At 51.1% G+C, this 20453-nt stretch overlaps 2 protein-coding genes across 7 annotated transcripts in view; one reads left to right on the forward strand and one right to left on the reverse strand.

The window, feature by feature from the left end:
* PPARA (peroxisome proliferator-activated receptor alpha) overlaps positions 1–12453 on the forward strand; it is a 73666-nt gene extending 61213 nt beyond the window's left edge. For all 4 annotated transcript variants that reach the window (XM_010837617.1, XM_010837614.1, XM_010837615.1 and 1 more), the window contains 2 exons: positions 468–915; positions 5106–12453. In XM_010837617.1, coding sequence (XP_010835919.1) covers positions 468–915; positions 5106–5353 — 696 coding nt within the window. In that variant the 3' untranslated portion in view covers positions 5354–12453. The remainder of the gene's footprint in view (positions 1–467; positions 916–5105) is intronic.
* Positions 12454–12629: 176 nt separating this feature from the next.
* Positions 12630–20453, reverse strand: part of CDPF1 (cysteine-rich, DPF motif domain containing 1) — an 8722-nt gene continuing 898 nt past the window's right edge. For 2 of the 3 annotated variants that reach the window (XM_010837621.1, XM_010837620.1), the window contains exons 2-4: positions 16152–16264; positions 15185–15296; positions 12630–13209 (exon numbers count right to left, since the gene is read on the reverse strand). In XM_010837621.1, the coding sequence (XP_010835923.1) occupies positions 13063–13209; positions 15185–15296; positions 16152–16264 (372 nt within the window). In that variant the 3' untranslated portion in view covers positions 12630–13062. The remainder of the gene's footprint in view (positions 13210–15184; positions 15297–16151; positions 16265–20453) is intronic. The other variant, XM_010837619.1, reaches the window with a different exon arrangement.

The following is a 20453-nucleotide window of genomic DNA, read 5'->3' on the forward strand; positions in this document are numbered from 1 at the left end:
TATTTGGGAATCCAGAGAAAATTATCAAACATTTAGAGTCGTTTGCTAGTATTCTCTTTCTTGTGAGCTTTATTGCCAAAATCAGTACTTTGCTTTGTTGCTGTTGGCTGTGCTGCAAGGCATGCAGGATCGTAGTTCCCTGACCAGGGATCGAACCCGCGCCCAAAGCAGTGGAATCATGGAATCCTAACCACTGGACCGCCAGGGAAGTCCTTCACTTCCTTAGCAATGAAATCCCCCCCAGTTCCAGGCGATGACGCTGACTATCTTTCTGATGTATATTGTCCTCTGTTAAATGTCTTTTTATCCCCAGCTAATTTTGAGGTGGTTTAAGGATGGAGACTGTGTTTTGTACATACTTTGATTCTCAGGCGACTGAACTACAGTGACTACCCATCAGTTTCATGATAATTAAGAAGACAGCTTGTCACCAGTCATCCAACTTATTCCAGTGTCTTTGTTTCCAGCCTTTCGTCATCCACGACATGGAGACGCTGTGTATGGCCGAGAAGACGCTGGTGGCCAAGCTGGTGGCCAACGGCATCCAGAACAAGGAGGCGGAAGTCCGCATTTTCCACTGCTGCCAGTGCACGTCCGTGGAGACCGTCACCGAGCTCACGGAGTTTGCCAAGTCCATCCCTGGGTTTGCAAACTTGGACTTGAATGACCAAGTCACTCTGCTGAAGTATGGAGTTTACGAAGCCATATTTGCCATGCTGTCTTCTGTGATGAATAAAGATGGGATGTTGGTAGCCTACGGGAATGGCTTCATAACCCGTGAATTCCTTAAAAGCCTAAGAAAACCCTTCTGTGATATCATGGAACCCAAGTTCGACTTTGCAATGAAGTTCAATGCACTGGAGCTAGACGACAGTGATATTTCCCTCTTTGTGGCTGCTATCATTTGCTGTGGAGGTAAGTTGCTGATTTTGCATCGGTGCCAGGGCACTTACGGCCTCCTGTCTCGAGAACCCAGCAGCGGTAAATCCGATGTGAGTGGCATGGAGCCACTGCTGGGGGCAGGTGGGGAGGGCGTCCGAACTCCCACAGTGACACTGACCAGGATTCAGTGAGAATGAGATCTGTGTCGGATCATATTGTAGCAAAGGTAATTTTTCCAGTTTCAGAGCTTTAACTTTTTATTTTAGCAATTCTTATTTTATACTGGAGTATAAGTGGCTTACGGTGTTGTTGGTTTCAGGTGTGCACACGTACGTCTGTTCTTTTTCAGATTACTTTCCCATTTAGGTGGTTACAGAATAAGAGTCCCCTGTGCCGCACAGGAGGTCTCTGTTGATTATTTTATGTATGGCAGTGTCTTCATGTTACTTTGTATAAAACACATTATCCACCTACCAAACAGGAGATGTGGGTTCAATCCCTGGGTCAGGAAGGTCCCACAGAGAAGGAAATGGCAACCCAGAGGAGCCTCTTGGGCTACAGTTCATGGGGTCACAGAAGAGCTGGGCATGACCGAGTGGTTGAGTGACAAGACAACAGCACATTTGTAAAGCAGTGATATGTCCCATTTGTAACTACAGAAATACATATTTTATTTATAACAGGATGTAATATATCAGGGCTTTCTTGGTGGCTCGGACAGCAAAGAGTCCGCCAGCAATGCAGGAGACCTGGGTTTGATCCCTGGGTCAGGAAGTAATAAAATATATCAGGTGGCATTTTCCTGGTGGCTCAGCTGTGAAGAATCCATTTGTCAATGCAGGAGATGCAGGTTTGATCCCTCGGTTGGGAAGATCCCTGGAGAAGGAAATGGCAACCCACTCCAGTATTCTTGCCTGGAAAATCCTATGGACAGAGGAGCCTGGCGGGCTACAGTCCACGGGGTTGCAAAGAGTCGGGCGTGACTGAGCGACTAAACAACAAAATATATTAGGGATCATTAATAATTAATATTTAGTGATATTTCTTCTTATCATGGGCTTCCCTTGTGGCTCAGCTGGTAAAGAATCCGCCTGCAATGTGGGAGACCTGGGTTTTATCCCTGGGTTGGGAAGATCCCCTGGAGAAGGAAAAGGCTACCCACTCCAGTATTCTGGCCTGGAGAATTCCATGGACTGTAGAGTCCATGGGGTCGTAAGGAGTCGGACACGACTAAGTGACTTTCACTTTCATTATATCATACCCACTATTATATATCAGATATAATTGTAGTAATATTACAATGTATATGTGTTATAATAACACCATCATATTCAGTCAGCCCTCCATACTCATCTGCACCTGCAGAGTCAACCGTGGATGGAAAACATGCAGAAAAAAAAATTCCAGAAGGTTCCAAAAAACAAAACTTCAATTTGCCACACACTGGCAACTGTTCGTATACTGTTCACGCTGCCTGAGGCATTACAGGTGATCTAGAGGTGATGCAATATGTTTGGGAGGATGTGCACGGGTTACATGCCATTTTGTGTCAGGGGCTTGAGCTTTCACGGCTTTGGGTGTTTCAGTTCAGTTCAGTCTCTCAGTCGTGTCCGACTCTTTGCGACCCCATGAACCGCAGCACGCCAGGCCGCCCTGTCCATCACCAACTCCCGGAGCTTGCTCAAACTCATGTCCATTGAGTCAGTAATGCCATCCAACCATCTCATCCTCTGTTGTCCCCTCCTCCTCCCGCCCTCAATCTTTCCCAGCATCAGGGTCTTTTCAAATGAGTCAGCTCTTTGCTTCAGGTGGCCAAAGTATTGGAGTTTCAGCTTCAACATCAGTCCTTCCAATGAACATCCAGGACTGATCTCCTTTAGGATGGACTGGTTGGAAATCCTAGCAGTCCAAGGGACTCTCAAGGGGTCCTGGAACAATCTGCACAGATACTGTGGGATGACCGTGTTATACCTGTTATCATAATCTTGTATCCACGTTGCAGACAGTATTCTATAAAGTGCCACACGGATGTTAGTCCAGTTGCTGTCTGTATTGGTGTACTTATGCAATTTCATAATGAAAAACATAAGCAGTTAGCTAACAGGTATGACTGCACAGTATGCTTTGCCAGAGGAAATGGATTCCAGTGAAGGAAAACCTGGGCCTCTGTATGGGGAGCTGGCTCTGCAGATTTTTGGCTCAGCCTTACGTTCCTTTAAATAGCCCTGTCCTGGGTCTAAGAAGGTCATCCCTCTACTGTACTCGGCTGACCCAACCCAGCCACAAGGGAGAGCCACGGGGCCACTGCTGCCTGAAGCTGTAGTGCCCCCATGAGTCCCTCACTCGCAGAATTGAGGCTGGCCGCAGTGGCCCCAACTCCAGACACGGAGCTGGATGAGGTCTGTCCCTCTGGCCATCTAGCTGGGCACAGTCAGTGGAGGTAAAATGCACTGAGTGGCAAGGCAACCGTATGTAATCTGCCACCGTCCTTTGCATGCTCAAGAGGCAGTGTGGTGGGGAAAGTGATGCATGACTGTTTATATAAGTAGTGTGACCACAGTTTTATAAAAGAAATTATAATCAGATCAGAAAAATATCTGGTGAGACATATATGAAATCTGTATGATGGGGCTACAATTATGAAGTGGGATTCACTTATTACTCTTTTAAAACTTCTCTCTTTAAAAACCTAATATGTATTTTACAATCCACCCCCCTCCAAAAAAATGATAAGTCCACATTGTGAGCAACACTTCTGAAAATCATAGTGATGTGTGGGATTCTAAAGAGAGCACTGCCTGTTGAGTATGCATGGCGGGGGCTGATCTTTCTGGATCAAGGGAAGGATGCATGGTCTGAGCTGTCCCCGGTGCCTGGTCCCCGTGTCTGAGCCAACCTGGGGAGGTCACCTGGTGTCCACCCCACTTTTCCTGGTCCAAGCCTCACACGTCCCCTCTCCAGGTGTCCTCAGCCCCCTCTCCAGCCTGTATCCATCCCCTCATTCCTTTCTGGCTCCACCTACTTTTTGTCTGATTTATATTAGAAGGTGGGCTTCTCAGATGGCACAGTGGTAAAGAATTTGCCTGCTAATGCAAGAAACATGAGACACGGGTTCAAGCCCTAGGTCAGGAACACCCCCTGGGGAAGGAAATGGTAACCCACTCCAGTAATCTTGCCTGGGAAATCCCATGGACAGAGGAGCCTGGCGGGCTACAGTCCATGGGGTTGCAAAGAGTTGGACGCGACTGAGCACACACACTCACACACTCAGAAGGTACCTGTAACGGTGCTCTATACCACATTAAACCTATGTGGAGCATAATCACACTCCTTAAATGTTGTTGAAACGGAGTACCTAAGAAGATGTAGGAAGAAGGGTATTGTTTTCCATATTAGGCACAAGTAGGTTGTGTGTATCGCTGCTACTCCTAATGTTGTGGGAGTTTCCCCCTGACAGGTGGTCATCAGATAAACTCTAAATGAAGCAGCCACCCTGTAAGGTAGCTAGTGGTTTTAAGGTCATAGAAATACTGAGAGGGACTTCCTTTGTGGTCCAGCAGCTAAGGCTCCTCGAGGCCAGTGGAGAGGGCCCACGATCGATCCCAGATCAGGGAACTAGATCCCACATGTCCCAGTGAAGATGGAAGATCCCATGAGCTGCAGGCACGACCTGGTACAACCAAATAAATAAAATACATTTTAAAAAAGAAAAGAAATACTTAGGAACGAGTATTCCTCCTGTCCGGAGAAGGCAATGGCACCCCACTCCAGTACTCTTGCCTGGAAAATCCCATGGACGGAGGAGCCTGGTAGGCTGCAGTCCGTGGGGTCGCTAAGAGTCAGACATGACTGAGCGACTTCACTTTCACTTTTCACTTTCACGCATTGGAGAAGGAAATGGCAACCCACTCCAGTGTTCTTGCCTGGAGAATCCCAGGGACGGGGGAGCCTGGTGGGCTGCCGTCTCTGGGGTCGCACAGAGTCGGACACGACTGAAGCGACTTCGCAGTAGCAGCATTCCTCCTGTCTGTCCCAGGCCCAGCGATTTGGGGAAAATGTAGCTCTGTCTTCTACGCAAGTGGACCGTGTGTAAAGGCAGCTGAGCTTTGGGTAAGAAAGGCAGGGTCCAGTCAGGATGTTTGGTTTCTCAGACTTGAAGACTGCTCCTTGGCGTTACCGTGCGGTTACCCCATTCACACCTCTCTCCTCTCTCCTGAGGGTAGATCGGCCTGGCCTCCTAAATGTAGGACACATTGAGAAAATGCAGGAGGGTATTGTGCACGTGCTCAAACTCCACCTACAGACCAACCATCCTGACGACGTCTTCCTCTTCCCGAAACTCCTGCAAAAGATGGCAGACCTGCGGCAGCTGGTCACAGAGCACGCACAGCTGGTGCAGGTGATCAAGAAGACGGAGTCGGACGCCGCCCTGCACCCGCTGCTGCAGGAGATCTACAGGGACATGTACTGACGATCCAGACGAGAGCGCGGAAAAGAGGCTTCTCTCGGGTTTTTAGAGGCGGCGGCACTACAGAGAGACAGGAGCAACGCAGCTTTGCACAAATATCCACCATGGAAACCTTGGAACAACGGGAGGGATACTGCCTAGGTAACCGGAAGGCTACTCCACGTTTCTTTTTTGTAACCACTTCTGAGAGCAGTGCAGAGTCTTGAGATGCTGGTGAGAAGCAGCTACTAATCAGGACTTGGGAAATGAGGGGTAATGGTGTTCAGCGGTCTGATTTTTAATGTGCCTGATGTGAATCAATGCAGATTTCTTTATATCGTGTTAGGAATTTACCAGTGAATTAACCTCAGAATACGTGGTCTGTCTTCCCTTTTTACCGCTTTTTGACTGTTGTGCTCTTTTATAATTTTGAAAACTAATCAGCACTTTTTAATTTTTATAATCCTGTAAACATAGATGTCTCCAAAGTATTTTAAGAGCAGCGAAATATTTATTTGGAAGACTTTGGTTCTGTTTCCTGAATTCTAAGAAAGACAACGTGCTATTTTTGAATCACAGGATTTAGAATGTCAAAGAATGATTTCAATAAGCTTGTTGAAATGCATCGACTGTTTCGGTTCAGTTTGCTGTTTTGTGGCTGTAAGTAGTATGTGGAAAAGCCTGTTCCCAGGCGCGTGTAGAAGATTCCAGAAAGCCGTGTCTCGAGGCCCCTCTGGACTCGATCCCCTCCCTGTGTTAAGCTAGCACCTGCGGTCAGCAGGAAGAACAGGGACTGAAGTGTGGTCCACTTCCCATTCCTCTCGGCTCGACTCCCTATCAAATCTGAATCTACCGAGCCGAGCTGTTTGGGGGCCAGGGTCTCGTCTCCAGGGGCAAACTGACAAGTTATTTATAAATCTTGCTCCAGGCCCCCTCTGTCAAGGCAGCTCCTTGGTCTTTTTCTGTGTTGCTTTTCTAAATATGCAGCTTTGTTTCTTTTTAACCCCTGTTGGTGGCAGCTGCTCCCTAGGGTGGAGAGGACAAAGCACCTGTGACTGTATAGCGTGGGGGTGGGGCCGGGGGTCTCGCCTGGAGAGTGGGCCAGGGTGGGGCAGGGTGGGGGGATGAAATGGTTTCATTTGGTCTCAGGATTCACAACAGGTGGTTTTTGCAAGGATTTCAAGAGTTGTCTCCTTTTCCAGCTACATATATAAGGTGGTTTTACCAAAATCTACAAGGTCTGATTCAGCCTGAAAGTCGAGTTTCCAACCTCAGTCCAGTTTGGAGACGCTGTGGATTATGGTTCTTGTCTAGAGCACATGGTCCTGTCCACCACTTAGATTAACTGTCCGTCAGAGAGCTGTCAGAGTGCCTCCCCACCCCCCAGCCGGTTCAGCCCCTGGACGCCTCCTGGGCCGGCAGCACTTTCGATCCTTAATGACCCTCCCCCCTCTGTCTTTAGGACATTTGGTCCTATAAGGTCATTATTATCTGCTGTTAAAGAATGGCTAGGACTGAATTTGAAAAAGTCTCCAAGATCAGCTGCTGCTACTGCTGCTAAGTTGCTTCAGTCGTGTCCAACTCTATGCGACCCCATAGATGGCAGCCCACCAGGCTCCCCCATCCCTGGGATTCTCCAGGCAAGAATACTGGAGTGGGTTGCCATTTCCTTCTCCACCAAGATCAGCATTATCATACAAAAAACTGAGACTTCAGCTTAAAAAAAAACCAAGCCTCACAATTAGGACATCTTTGTACACATTACACATTCGGTGATGCTTTTATCTTTTAATTGTTTTAAGATGCAATCAAAGGGCCTGCTGGAGACAAATGACAGCATTTCCGCTTTAGAACTGACGCCAGTCAGGGGTCACCCTAAGTCAGAAAGGAGGTAAGCTCTTAGTCACAGGTGCACCCGTGTCCCCTTTCTTTCCTAAGATGGGAACTCCCTGGGCTGACAAGCCTGGAGGCCTGTGGCTCGTGCGAGGTCTTGGGGTCACGGGCTGGATCCTGTGCGTGTGCCGCCTCTCGCTCTAGTGTTTTCGGGTCTAGTCACATAGACACGGCTTTGGAAAGCGAGGCTCAAGACTCAGGCTTTCGGAAGACCTGCAGGTTCTGTTTAGATTCTCATGGGACCTATCTGAAACAATTCCCAGCTCACGCTTGCCACTGAACAGGCTAACTGCATCCACGGTGTCAGCGAGCGTCTGGTCCTCTTGGGGTCCAGCCAGACCACCAGGGAAGCCCGTGGTGAAGCCACAGAGGACCTTGGCCTGAAAGCAACCTGACATTGTTCACTTGTTAATAGGAAGAAATTCACTTGAAATAACAGAGCCACTCATTGCCACTCAGAACGTCTGGGGTCACACAATCCAAGACTTCTCCGAGCACTGATAGTCAGATGACGGACGGGTTATTCGCCAGTTTAGTAGATGGCAGTGCTTCACACAGGAGCTACTGAAGGAGCACACTTCTTGCTTGTGAGGCTTTAGCAGACATCAGCACAAGGTCCAGTGGAAGCAGGTTCCAGAAACCTCAGATGACGAGTGGAGAGCCAGCTGCCCGCGGTGCTGGGTGCAGGTCATGGCGGGACCCCTTTTCACCACCTTGATCTGCTCTTAAGCCACTGTTAAAACCTGGTTCTTCGTTCCCTCACTTACCACCAAGTGCCAGACTCCCCAGAGGCCACAGACTACTGGCGGCTTTTGTCTGGACAGGTGGACCATGGGGCTCCTCCGGGCCGCTCTGCTGCCGCCCAGTGGCCCTCCTTTCTGCCTCCTGGGCATTTCTGGTTGGGGGTTCCACGGGCTCACTTCTGCCCCCGCCACACTGCGAGAAGTCTGAGGGCTGCACGCGCAGATGCTGCCTCCCTGATGTCCAGTGTCAGAGGAGCAGTTTGACGATAGCCCTGCCCGCTGTCCGCCTGGCCCCCGGGAACCCTGTGACCTCTACACAGCTCTCTGGGGAGAGGGGCTCAAAGCATCTTCCCAAAGAGGATACACACACAGGCGTCAACAGTGACTGTGAATCGAAGGGAAAGAATTCCAGAACGCCTGAGAGTCGGCCCTGTTAAAGTGAGCCCTTCCTTCCAATTTAAGAGCACAGAACGCAGCAGCCTACAATCTGAGCAGAAGCTCCAGGCACAGGTAGGGCCCTTGGTTGGATGATTGATGATGAGAAAGCTATTAATTGAGCAGCTACTGTTTCCCCAAATCTGCAGCTGGACAGCCACGTCGATAGGGCCGTCAGGAGCCTCTGTCAAATCTAAGGTCCATGGAGCACTAGGGCCTTCGGGGCGTTCCTAGTCAGACCATCTGTGAGCAGGGCTCAGAGACTGTGTGCCCACCTCTGCTGTGTGCACCCTGAGACACGGAAGCCTATGTGGATTTTTAAAGGAAATTTTATCGTTTAAAGGGAGCCTTGGAAATTCCCCGGTGGCCCAGGGGTTAGGACTCCGCACCTTTGCTGCCGAGGGCCCAGGTGACTGGCCCACGCAGGGCCTCCCTCTTCACCTGCTGGCCAAGGGGGATCCTGCTCAGAGGGAGATTCTGCAGGCGAGGGCAGAGAGGCGTCTCTGTGCAAGCCTTCGTCAGCGCGGCCTCCGCCCCGGTCGCACCTGAGCCCCTCTGTGCCTGGCTCCTTCCAAGCCACCGTGACACCAGGCGCATTTTGATGGCTCGCGGCCAGATGCACGACAGAGGGCTTTTTTTGTCTTGACCCAATGACCACACTCGTCTCTGGAATGTCTTAAAAAGTCCTGTTTAAATATAAGTCCATTGTTTCAACCAGGGAGTCAGGTATTTCCAGCTAAGACCAACTTGGCCACTGGCCTGGCCTTCAGTAGGGGCTTCCAGGGACCCTGGAAAACCAGTCACCTCAAAGTGCCTCTTCAACCCGCACGGCTTCCAAAACGCGGGTCCTGCGAGGAAGACATGCAGGTGCTCCTGGCTCCCCACCTGCACCGTCAGCACAGGCTCTGGTGCCACCTCCAGGCCTCAGACCCTCGAGGGGGTCGGACTGTGTCATCCCACCTTCGAGTGGAAACACCGGGCTCGGAAGGACTGCCTGGACGTGCGGATTGGGCCCCGGGGGTGGCTTGCTTCCACTCTCCCGCCCCTGCATTTAAGGCAGGTGAGGGTGCTTCAAAGTGGTCCCTGTGGTTGAGTCTGGTCCCCTGGCTGCACATGTTCCCGGAGGGGTCGCTTGCTCTTTAAGTTCACAACAGCCATGTCGATTCAAGAGAGGCAAGGAAACTGCACTGTCCCTAGATGTCACAAACTAGACTGCTGCCACTAACTGAGGGCTGAACTATCAAGAGGTGTCCAGGGAGGGTTTTCACGGCGCTGTTGCTGCAGGCACTGGACTATATCTGCATTTGTTCTTAAGTCTTGGTCCAAGCAGGCTTATGGGGCTCCTCTGGCATGACAGATTCTCGGCAATGAAATCTCTGCCTGGAGTGGTCAGCTAAGGGGACTCCTGCCTTAGCTCTCCAGAAGGCACGGCCCGCCTGCGGCAGGGAGGCTCTGCGGACAGCCCCGCTGGGAGGAGCGGACTGAGGCCCGCGTGAAATCTCCCTGAGGGCTGGTGGGGAATGCCAACCAGCCGGCCGCGTGCTGCCGACTGTGCCCCACCACCTGCGCATGCGCCCCCTTCCCAGGGCTAGGACTTTACCGGGGGCACACTTTCCTCTGGGGAACTTCTCTCTAGGAAGATCCGAGATTAGGCTCCAAAGGTTGAGGTCTGAGTGTTGGCTGAGATTTACATCTATTTTTAGGCACCATTTTTTAGCACAATTAGGAAAATGGTCATCAAGCCTCAGCCAGGGACACACACTGGAGTGAAAACAAGGGCAGCAGCTGGGTCTGACTGGGATACAGGAGGCCCTCCTACTTCTCTGGGAACTGCCGGACGAATTAACGTGTGGTACTGGAAGTGCTCTAAGGGAAAAAAAGACCACGCGTCTTCAAATTCATTTGAAGAGCTAAATAACACTTTCCATGATGCTGTTTGTGTGGGGTGTGGCAGATTCCTACTGTATTCCCGTAGAGTGGGCTGCTATGGATGCGGCCCACTTATTAGAACAGAGAGGCCGCTGCCCGAGGCTCACTTCCACACGCCTTTTCCTGGCTTGAGGCGCCCAGACTCCTCAGATCTAGACTGTCTGCTTCTCAGAATTTCGGTGAGGCGGGAGAAGTATAACCCCCCTGGGGAAGAGGGGGCCACATGATGTGGTTCAGCTGGAAGACACGCAGCCACATGCTTCTGGGATCCTCTGCACAGAACGGACCACACTGCATCCACGCCAAGGTCACATCTCGACTGAGCAACTCATAACATCAAGGACCTCGGGGGCCCTGTGGCTGTTAAATGCATTATTTGGAAAAAAACAAAAATTGAAGAAATACCAATTTTTTCACATTGCAAAACAGCAAACTGAGACCTGGGTCAGGTTTTTTCATTTGAAAATGTGTTTGCTAGTTTGGGTCAAATGTGAACAGCTTCCCTGTTTCCCCCAGAGAAGGTAACACAGCAGCTGCCTCCTCTCTTGCCTCCCCCCCACCACTGCCACCCCCAGCGGCGTGACCAGTGTAGCACTGCATCGTGCCAGCCGGAGTGCAGACAAGACCCCACCACCAGCCCTGCCTCCTGGGACAGAAGGTGGGGGCCACGGGCTGAGAAGCCCTGGAGACGAGTAGCTGATCTTTTCCAAGAAAAATCATTCGCTTTGGGGAAGTTTCTTCTTAAAGGCATGGAGGGTCTGGTCCTTGTTTCAGGCCTAAAGAACAACGTACCTCACGTGAGATGATGCCACTCACTGTCCTGCAGTCACAGTATTTGTATTTGAGAATCACTTTTTTTTTCTACACTGTATGGTAAAAGGAACTATGTTAATAGCTATATCTTAAATACTGTGATTTGAGTTTTTTAAATCCTAATATTTTACTAACCAACAATCATGTATCTAACAACAAACAGTGGGATCCTTCTGAAATCAGTGTGAACTGATGTATACTGTTTAGTAGCTTGGCTCTTGGACCTGCTGGAAACACAAAAAAAGCTGAAACGTCACAAGAGAAATACACCCGCATGCGCACACAGGCCCGCCCCTCCCCAGACACCACACACACACACACACGCACGCACGCACGCACGCACGCACACACGCACGCACGCACACACACGTCTGAGCTTTCCTTCTCTCCTGAGCCATCTGGAATTTATTTCCCTGTAAATCTGTTCTCTTCGTCTTTCACACATGAGCAGCACAGGCAAGCCTGTCTATCTATCAGCAAGGCAGACCCAGGTTAGAAGCCACCAATTTCACGCAAGCAGGGTCGGTCCCGCTGGAGACCCGGAACTTCTCCTATGTAGTAAGCAGCTGTCTGCTCTTCAGGGAATTACTACCTGGGGATTGTTACCAAAGAGCTCTGCAATCTGAGAGATGCTGAGACAGGGACTCTCACCGGCTGCTCCTCTGGCAGCCTCCAGCGGAAGCCACAGATCCCGTGAATCTCCCAGGCAACCTGTTCCAAACCCAGGCGGGCCTCTTCCTGACGCGTGTCTGTGCCTGGGGCACACAGGGCATAGAGGAAGCCTTTGCCAGACATGCGGCAGAGCCATGCGGTTTCCAAAGCCAGGACTAAGCGCGATTCCTTGGTCTGTGTTGGTCCATTACTGTTCTTGGTGCCTTAATGCTCTCAAAGCATTTAGGGGCTGACAGACCCCTTGTATTTCATACTAAACAGGAGCAATTCCAAAGCCGAGCTCTTCTGGGTAGGCTCTAAATGACCTCTGTGGCTCAGCCCCCTGGGTGTGATCGGTGGGGCACCTGGGGTCAGGGAAGCTGGGGTATGCAGAGGACGAGTGGGATCTCCTTGGTCACTTTCCTGGTGGTCGTGCCCGGCAATTAGAAAATGGCTATAAAATAACGTTAATTAAAAAAAAAAAGGATCTTATTCATTTTCCCTTTAGGAGATTGAACTGATCATGTATATTAATTTCTATCCTGAATTGATGGGAACTTATATGTTTGGAATGTCCTACTGTAAGACTGATGAATGTAAAGAGTTAATTTCAGGGTACAGTATTGCCTTAATGGTTTTAAAAAATAAACTATTTTTAAAAATTATTTGGGGAGTTTTGAGTGATGCTGTGAGATGAACTGCTTGTCTGGAAAAACAAGTACCAACTATAGGGTCTGCCCTGAACCCAAGCCTGAGGTTGTCTCTGCCTGTCAGGGTCCGGTAACAGAGTGGACCTGGGACAGTGCGGCCCCAGAAGACAAAACCCAGCACCAACATTGGTCAGTAAAAGCTCTTTATTGGTCCCCTCATCAGACATGTCTCTATCACCCCCAGGCAGTGTGCGCGGGCCCTGCAGAAATTACAGAATTGGACGGAGCAGTTCTACCCTCTAAGGACTGGGGGCACACGGCGAGCCCACATCAGCGTCTCACCAGCTGCTAAGGTGGGGGCTGTGCGGGTGGGGGGCTGCAGTCCCTGAGCGCGGGCGTCTGGGGTCTGCCTGTGGGCGCCGTCTCTGCCGGCTCCTGACCCTGGTGTTGCTGCAGGCAGACCCCAGCCCCCCCGGGCTGCAGACACGGCTCCCAGTGGCCCAGAAAGAAGGCTGGCACAGCGGCTCCATCTCGGCCCCGTCTCTGACCTGGGCCACGGAAGCCCGCATGGCCACAAGCCCTGGGTGAGCACCGCTGCGGACCTGGTACCCGACTGCACTCATGGTTGAGAACTGCGCTGGCTGGCAGGCCTCGTGAAGGGGACTTTTCTTTTCTCCAAGTCTTGCTGAATTTCCTGAGGGAAAGCATCCACGTTGTCCTGGACACAGGGGAGGCAAAATCTCTTGGAGTAGAATAGACTGCATTCCTGAAAGAAGGGCAGGGAGTGCTGAGTGCCACAAGAAGCCCAGTGCAGCATCTCCCAGAGGGCAGCCCTTCACTGCAGGCAGGGCAGGGGGGCGAGGCAAGGCCCCCAGATACACAGCAGCAGAGAGGAGCTGGGGGGTGTGGCCAGAGCCAGATAGCAAAAGGGAGAGGGGAGCGCAGGGGCCTGGCTGCCCACCTCCAGGAGGGTGGTCCTCATCTAAGAGAAGAGCCGGTGGGCCTCCAGGAGGGCAATGGGGGCAAAAGAGCCAGGGCCGGAGCCCGCAGGCCATGGGCCCGGTTGGGTGAGACCCGCGAAGGCGGCCAGGAGAGACGGCGCAGCCTGGCTTCTGCAGGGCGGGGCTCCACCGTGGGCCGAGGATGAGCACAAGCCAGGCCCAACGGGCTGGAAACCCGAGGTCCCTCCCTCTCCCGGCTATCACGGCGGTGGGGCAGGGGCTTGGTGACACCGGTGCTGGGAGCAGCCAGGGACGGGAAGGACAGCCCACAGAGGTGGAGGCCACGGCCGAGTGGCTGGTCCGGGCAGGCCAGAACTGCTCCTCCACGTACCGTGGCGACCGTGGCATCCACTAACACTGCACTGATGCCCATCCGGCACAGGGCCCGGACCTGCCTCCCAGCCGCCCTGCAGCCAGGGGTGGCCACGAGGCTGAGTCTGCTCAGCGGCATCACCACAGCTGCATGCCACCTCCTGGTCGTGCTCTCTGAAGGAACAGGTGTGTGCGCTCCTGTCCCTTCCCACCAGTGGGGATGTAGATGTGATGGTGGGAGCTGCAACTTCCAAAGGGCACCCGACGGGTCCTGTGCTGAGGACCACAGCTGTGCCCCGCCAGCCAGCGCCACCTGGGCCAGGCTCTGTTTGTCTCATCTGTCCCGTGTATCGGGGTCCCTTCCTTCCAGGAGCTTAGGCTGTGCCTCAACCAAGACAACCGTGGAGATCTGACGCCACACGGGGCCCTGTCCCCTCTGGCACCAAGTGCGGCCCGAACTCCCAGGGCGGCAGTCCTGGCTTTCCCCCGCCTGGCCCCACTCCCAACTCCAGCTGCTTCCGGTCCACACAGGGCCTCAGCGGCGCCAGCTGCCTGTTTTCTCACACGGCCCCACGGTAGTGTGGCTCCCTCTGGGCCTTTGCCTGAGCTGAGGCTTCCTCCCACCTGCCAGTCTCATCACCTTGACTTCTGATGGATGGAGACTGGCTGTCCCAATCTGCTCTGTGACACAGCCCCCCTGCCCCTCCGCTGCTGGCCCTCGGCCCCCAGCCAGAATACTCAGGGATGCTTGGGCTGCAGAGTCACTCGGGGTAAGGGTCTACACAGCTGCACTTCCATCCGTCCTCGGGCTTTCACACAACAGGCTCAGCTAGCCCAGTGAACTGGGCCAACGCCACCTCTCCAAACCTCAGTCTCCTCACCTGTAAAATGGGTGCGGCACCGCTCTGCCTAACTAGGGCTGGGGTAGGACTGAAGAAGGCGTTGCTGGCAACACAAGCCCCAAGCACAGGGTCTGGCACACAACAAACGCTCCGGAAAGCATGCCCCTTCCTCTGGAAGGGCCCTGGGACGATTAGAAAGGCGGCCACGGTCCCATGGAGGGAAGAGCACAATGCCAGCTGCACTTAGTGGGGGAGGGGAGGCGATTAGGGGCTAAGGGGTGGGGAGGGGGGCAGTGCAGAGCCTCCAAGAATCTCTCTCCTCAACCCCCACTGAGACCCTCAAACTGACCCCAGCCTGCCTGTCCCTGAGCCCTCTGTTGGCTGCAGGGACCCACCCATGATGAGGCAGAGCAGCTGCCCCCGCCAAGTGACCGTGAGGGGGCCCAGGGACACCAAGGCCAGGAAAGGCTGCCGCTCACACTGCCCCTGGGAAAGGCACGAGGGTCACCTCTCCCGAGAGCACTCGTGAGGTCCCAGCCACGGGGTGGAGAGAGGAGGCGGCCCCAGGCGCGCGCGGCTTACCCACCGGGCCCACACACACCAGCCTGCCGCACATGCTGCACCTCGAGCCGACGACCAGGAATCTGCCCTTGTCAGGGGTGAAGGGGTCCCTCATCACGTAGCTCTCCTCCAGGAGGCTGCAGGACAGGAAGAGGGGGCGGAAAGGCCCGACCTCTGCTGACAGGAACTCGGCAGCTGCACGGACCTCCTGGGGGCCGCCCCCCGGGGCCGCGCATCGAGGGAGGGGCTGGGCCCCCAGTGCCACCGAGTAGTAGCAGAGAGGAGCAAAAGGGCCAGGCTGGGACTGAAACGAGACCTGCTCCAGGCTCCGCGACAGCCTCCAAGAGAGCGCCGCTCCTCCTCGGCCCAGAGAAGTGCTGCGGCAACTCCACCCCAGACCCCACCTGACTCAACCGGATGGGGCTGGGGGCAGGCACGAGTCCTCTCCCCGCCCCCAGGATGATGCCCACTCCCAAACGGCTTCCACGCAGGGAGCACGTGGAGGCTGCCGATGGGTGCCCTGCTGGCCTCCAGTGCACGTCAGAAAGGAGACCAAGAGAGTCCTGAGGCAACACCCCCAGGATCCCCGTGGCCAGAGGGAAGAGGCCTGGCCCCCAGCACCCGTCCCATGTAATGGACTGGTCAGATCCTCACAAGGTGGCGTCTGATGAAGGATGAGCTAAAGGTCAAGAATCAAGGCCTGGGACCCATTGGCTCTATTGCAGGCCTTCCCTGGGCAGATGCTGGCCCTCAGGGCTCACTCCCACCAGAACAGGAGCTGCGGGCAGGAAAGTCCACCCAAGGCCGAACATGGAGGGAGGGACTGGGAGGTTCCAGAAGAGCCAGATGGCCCTTGAACCCATCAGGTGTGGCTCACACCTCAAGCACCCAGAGCCTGGGCAGGGTGGGCCCAGACACAACACACAAGCTCTGTGTCAGATTCAGGCCAGCGAGCTCTGGCAAGGCTCCTGGGCTGGGACCCTGGTACTCACACGACAGACTGGCTGTCAGGGGGCTGCCGCCCCTGGTAGCTGTATGGAGCTGTTAAGGCACAGAGCTGGCACTTGAACACACCCAGGGGGGTTCGCTCCGTCTCACACGCCATCTGCAAGGCCAAGAGATGGGGCACATCACCTACAGAACCAAGAACCACGCACATCTCAAAGTTCCCCACTGCCTGCTTCTTCCCCACAGAGAAGATGGGCACCATACACACCAGGAGTCTCCAGTCAGGGCAACTGCAAGACCCGCTCAAGGTCACACGTTCTCGTCAAGTGTACATGAGGTAACCGCCAAGATAAGACTATAGGCTAGGCCAAAAAATGAGCCTCAAACTTTAAAAGCCTGAAACCATAAAGTACCTTCTCTAACCCCTAAATAAGTCAATTAAAATCAGTAACAAAGAGATACATGGAAAATCCCTGAATATTTGGAAATTAAATGATATATTTCTGCATAAATCATGATTCACAGAAGAAATCCCAAGAGAAATTAGAAAATAGCTTGAACTAAATGAAAACTAAAATACCAAAGTATACACAATGCAGTTTAAGCTGATTTTAGAGAAATTCACAGCTTTAAATGCCTAAACTGGAAATGAAGATTTAAAATAAGTCATCTAACTTTCTACCTTAAGAAGCTACAAAAAGGCAAATTAAACCCAAAATACACAGAAAAAAGAAAATGATAAAGAATAGAAATCAAGGAAATAGAAAATGGACAAACAATAGGAAAAAAATCAATAAAACCAAAACTGGTTACTTCAAAACGTCAATAAAGTTGATAACCTCTAGTTAGACTGATCAAGAAAAACAGAAAAATGATAAAAATTACCATAATGAGGAACAAAATAGGGGACATCACTAAGACTACAGACATCAAAAGGATAATAAGGAAATGCAGTGACCTTTTTACCCAATGAACTTGACAGTTTAGATGAAATAGACACATTTCTTGAAAAAAAAAAAAAAAAACACCAATTACCAAAAGTGACTCAAAATGGAAAACCTGAAAAGACCTATATTTATTAAGAAAAGTGAATCTGTAATTTTAAATTTTACTTTAAAATGAAATAGAGCACCAGCAAAACTTCATGCCCAGATGGCTTTACCAGCAAATTGTCAAGCATTTACACGAGTAACACCAACCTACAGAAACGTTCAGAATACAGAGCAGGGTGGCTTTCCTGGTGGCTCAGTGGTATGGAATCCACCCACCAATGCAGGATACAAAGGATGGATCCCTGATACCAGGAAGATGCCCCATGTGGAGGAGCAACTAAGCCCATGCATCCAAGAGCATGGGAGCCGCAACTGTTGAAGCCCATGCACCACAGAGCTTGTGCTCTGCGGTAAGAAAACCACCGCAGCGAGAAGCCCGCACACCACAACCAGAGAGCAGCCCCTGCGCCCCGCAACCAGAGAAGGCCCGCTCGCGGCAAAGACCCAGCACAACCAAACGCAAATAAATCAACCATAGGAAAAAAGAATACAGAGAAAGGAGTACTTGCAAAGAAATTCTGAGGCTAGTATCACATGAACTACCAAAACTTCCAGAATTACCTTGATACCATTAACTGGACTAGACTATTAGCTGATAATTGGTTAACTGATACCTGACAGCATCAACTGGAAAGACTAGAGAGCTCTTCAAAAAATTAGAGACGCCAAGGGAATGTTTCATGCAAAGATGGGCACAATAAAGGACAGAAATGGTAGGGACCTAACAGAAGCAGAAGATATTAAGAAGAGGCGGCAAGAATACACAGAAGAACTATACAAAAAACATCTTCATGACCCAGATAATCACAATGGTGTGATCACTCACCTAGAGCCAGACATTCTGTAATTTGAAGTCAAGCGGGCCTTAGGAAGCATCACTACGAACAAAGCTAGTGGAGGTGATGGAATTCCAGCTGAGCTATTTCAAAACCTTAAAGATGATGCTGTGAAAGTGCTGCACTCAATATACCAAGAAATTTGGAAAACTCAGCAGTGGTCACAGGATTGGAAAAGGTCAGTTTTCACTCCAATCCCAAAGATGGGCGATGCCAAAGACTATTCAAACTACCACACAACTGCACTCATCTCACACACTACTAAAGTAATGCTCAAAACTCTCCAAACCAGACTTCCAACAGTACGTGAACTATGAACTTCCAGATGTTCAAGCTGGATTTAGAAAAGGCAGAAGAACCAGAGATCAAATTGCTAACATCCATTGGATCACAGAAAAAGCAAGAGAATTCCAGAAAAATATCTACTTCTGCTTTATTGATTATGCCAAAGCCTTTGACTGTGTGGATCACAACTGTGGAAAATTCTTCAAAAGATGGTAATACCACAGCATCTCACCTGCCTCCTGAGAAATCTATATGCAGGTCAAGAAGCCAACAGTTAGAACCAGACAGGGAACAACGACTAGCTCCAAATTGGGAAAGGAGTACGTCAAGGCTGCATATTGCATATATGTAACTTTTATGCAGAGTATATCAGGTGAAATGCGGGCTGGATGAAGCACAGGTGGAATCAAGATTGTCGGGAGAAATGTCAATAACCTCAGATACACAGATGACACCACCCTTATGGCAGACAGTCAAGAGGAACTGAAGAGCCTCCTGATGAAGGTGAAAGAGGAGAGTGAAAAAGCTGCCTTAAAACTCAACATTCAAAAAATTAAGGTCATGGCATCCAGTCCTATCACTTCATAGCAAATAGATGGGGAAACAATGGAAACAGTGACAGCCTTTATTTTCTTGGGCTCCAAAATCACTGCAGAAGGTAACTGCAGTCATGAAATTAAAAGATGCTCGCTCCTGGGAAGAAAAGTTATGACCAATCTAGACAGCATATTAAAAAGCAGAGACATTACTTTGCTGACAAAGGTCCATCTAGTCAAAGCTATGGTTTTTCCAGTGGTCATGTATGGATGTGAGTTGGACTATAAAGAACGCTGAGCACCAAAGAATTGATGCTTTTGAACTATGGTGTTGGAGAAGACTCTTGAGAGTCCCCGGGACTGCAAGGGGATCCAACCAGTCCATCCTAAAGGAAATCAGTCCTGAATATTCATTGGAAGAAGTGATGCTGAGGCTGAAATTCCAATATTTTGGCCACCTCATGAGAAGAACTGACTCCTTGGAAAAGACCCTGATGCTGGGAAAGATTGCAGGCAGGAGGAGAAGGGGAAAACAGAAGATGAGATGGTTGGACGGCATCACTGACTCAATGGACATGAGCTTGAGCAAGTTCCAGGAGTTGGTGATGGACTGGGAAGGCTGGTGTGCAGCAGTCCAAGGGTTGCAAAGAGTCAGACCCAACTCAGAGACTGAACTGAACTAATTACAGGAAAACTACAAAGCTATGACAAACCTAGACAGTGTATTAAAAAGCAGAGACGTCACTTTGCTGACAAAGGTCCGTATAGTCAAAGCTATGGCCTTTCCAGTAGTCATGTAGGGATGTGAGAGTTGGACCATAAAGAAGGCTAAGCGCCAAAGAACTGATGCGTTCAAATTGTGGTGCTGGAGAAGACTGTTGAGAATCCCTTGGACTGCAAGGAGATCAAACCAGTCAATCCAAAAGGAAATCAACCCTGAATGTCCACTGGAAGGACTGATGCTGAAGCTGAAGATCCAATACTTTAGCCACCTGATGTGAAGAGCCAACTCCCTGGAAAAGACCCTGATGCTGGGGAAAATTGAGGGCAGGAGGAGAAGGGGGTGACAGAAGATGAAATCGTTGGATGGCACCACCGACTCAACAGACATGAGTTTGAGCAAACTCCCAGAGATAGTGAAGGTCAGGGAAGCCTGGCGTGCTGCAGTCCATGGGGTCACAAAGAATTGGACACGACTAAGTGAACTCCGGGAGTTGGTAATGGACAGGGAGGCCTGGCATGCTGCATTTCATGGGGTCGCAGAGTCGGACACGACTGAGAGACGGAACTGAACTGAAGCCACGGAACAACACAACGGAGCAATATCCTTCACAAACAAAATTCTTCAGCACAATATTAGCAAACTGAATGCAATAATACATAAGAAGCCTAGAGCATCAGTGCAGACTGGACTCCACCCAGGAATGCAAACCTGGTTCAACATTCGAAAACTAGTGAATGCAACTCAGGAGAGTAACAATACAGGAAGAAACGGCACCATCATTTCAGGAGACGCATAAACTGTAAGCATGAGAGAATTCAACAGGATTTTACAAAACTCAAGGCTCTGAGTGGTGTTTCAAACCTTCCTGGGCATGTGAGGCCTCTTTAATTCAGGAACTATCTTTTCCCAAAGA

Source organism: Bison bison, unplaced genomic scaffold, assembly GCF_000754665.1.
Source record: "Bison bison bison isolate TAMUID 2011002044 unplaced genomic scaffold, Bison_UMD1.0 scf7180017864079, whole genome shotgun sequence".
NCBI classification, from domain to species: Eukaryota; Metazoa; Chordata; class Mammalia; order Artiodactyla; family Bovidae; genus Bison; species Bison bison.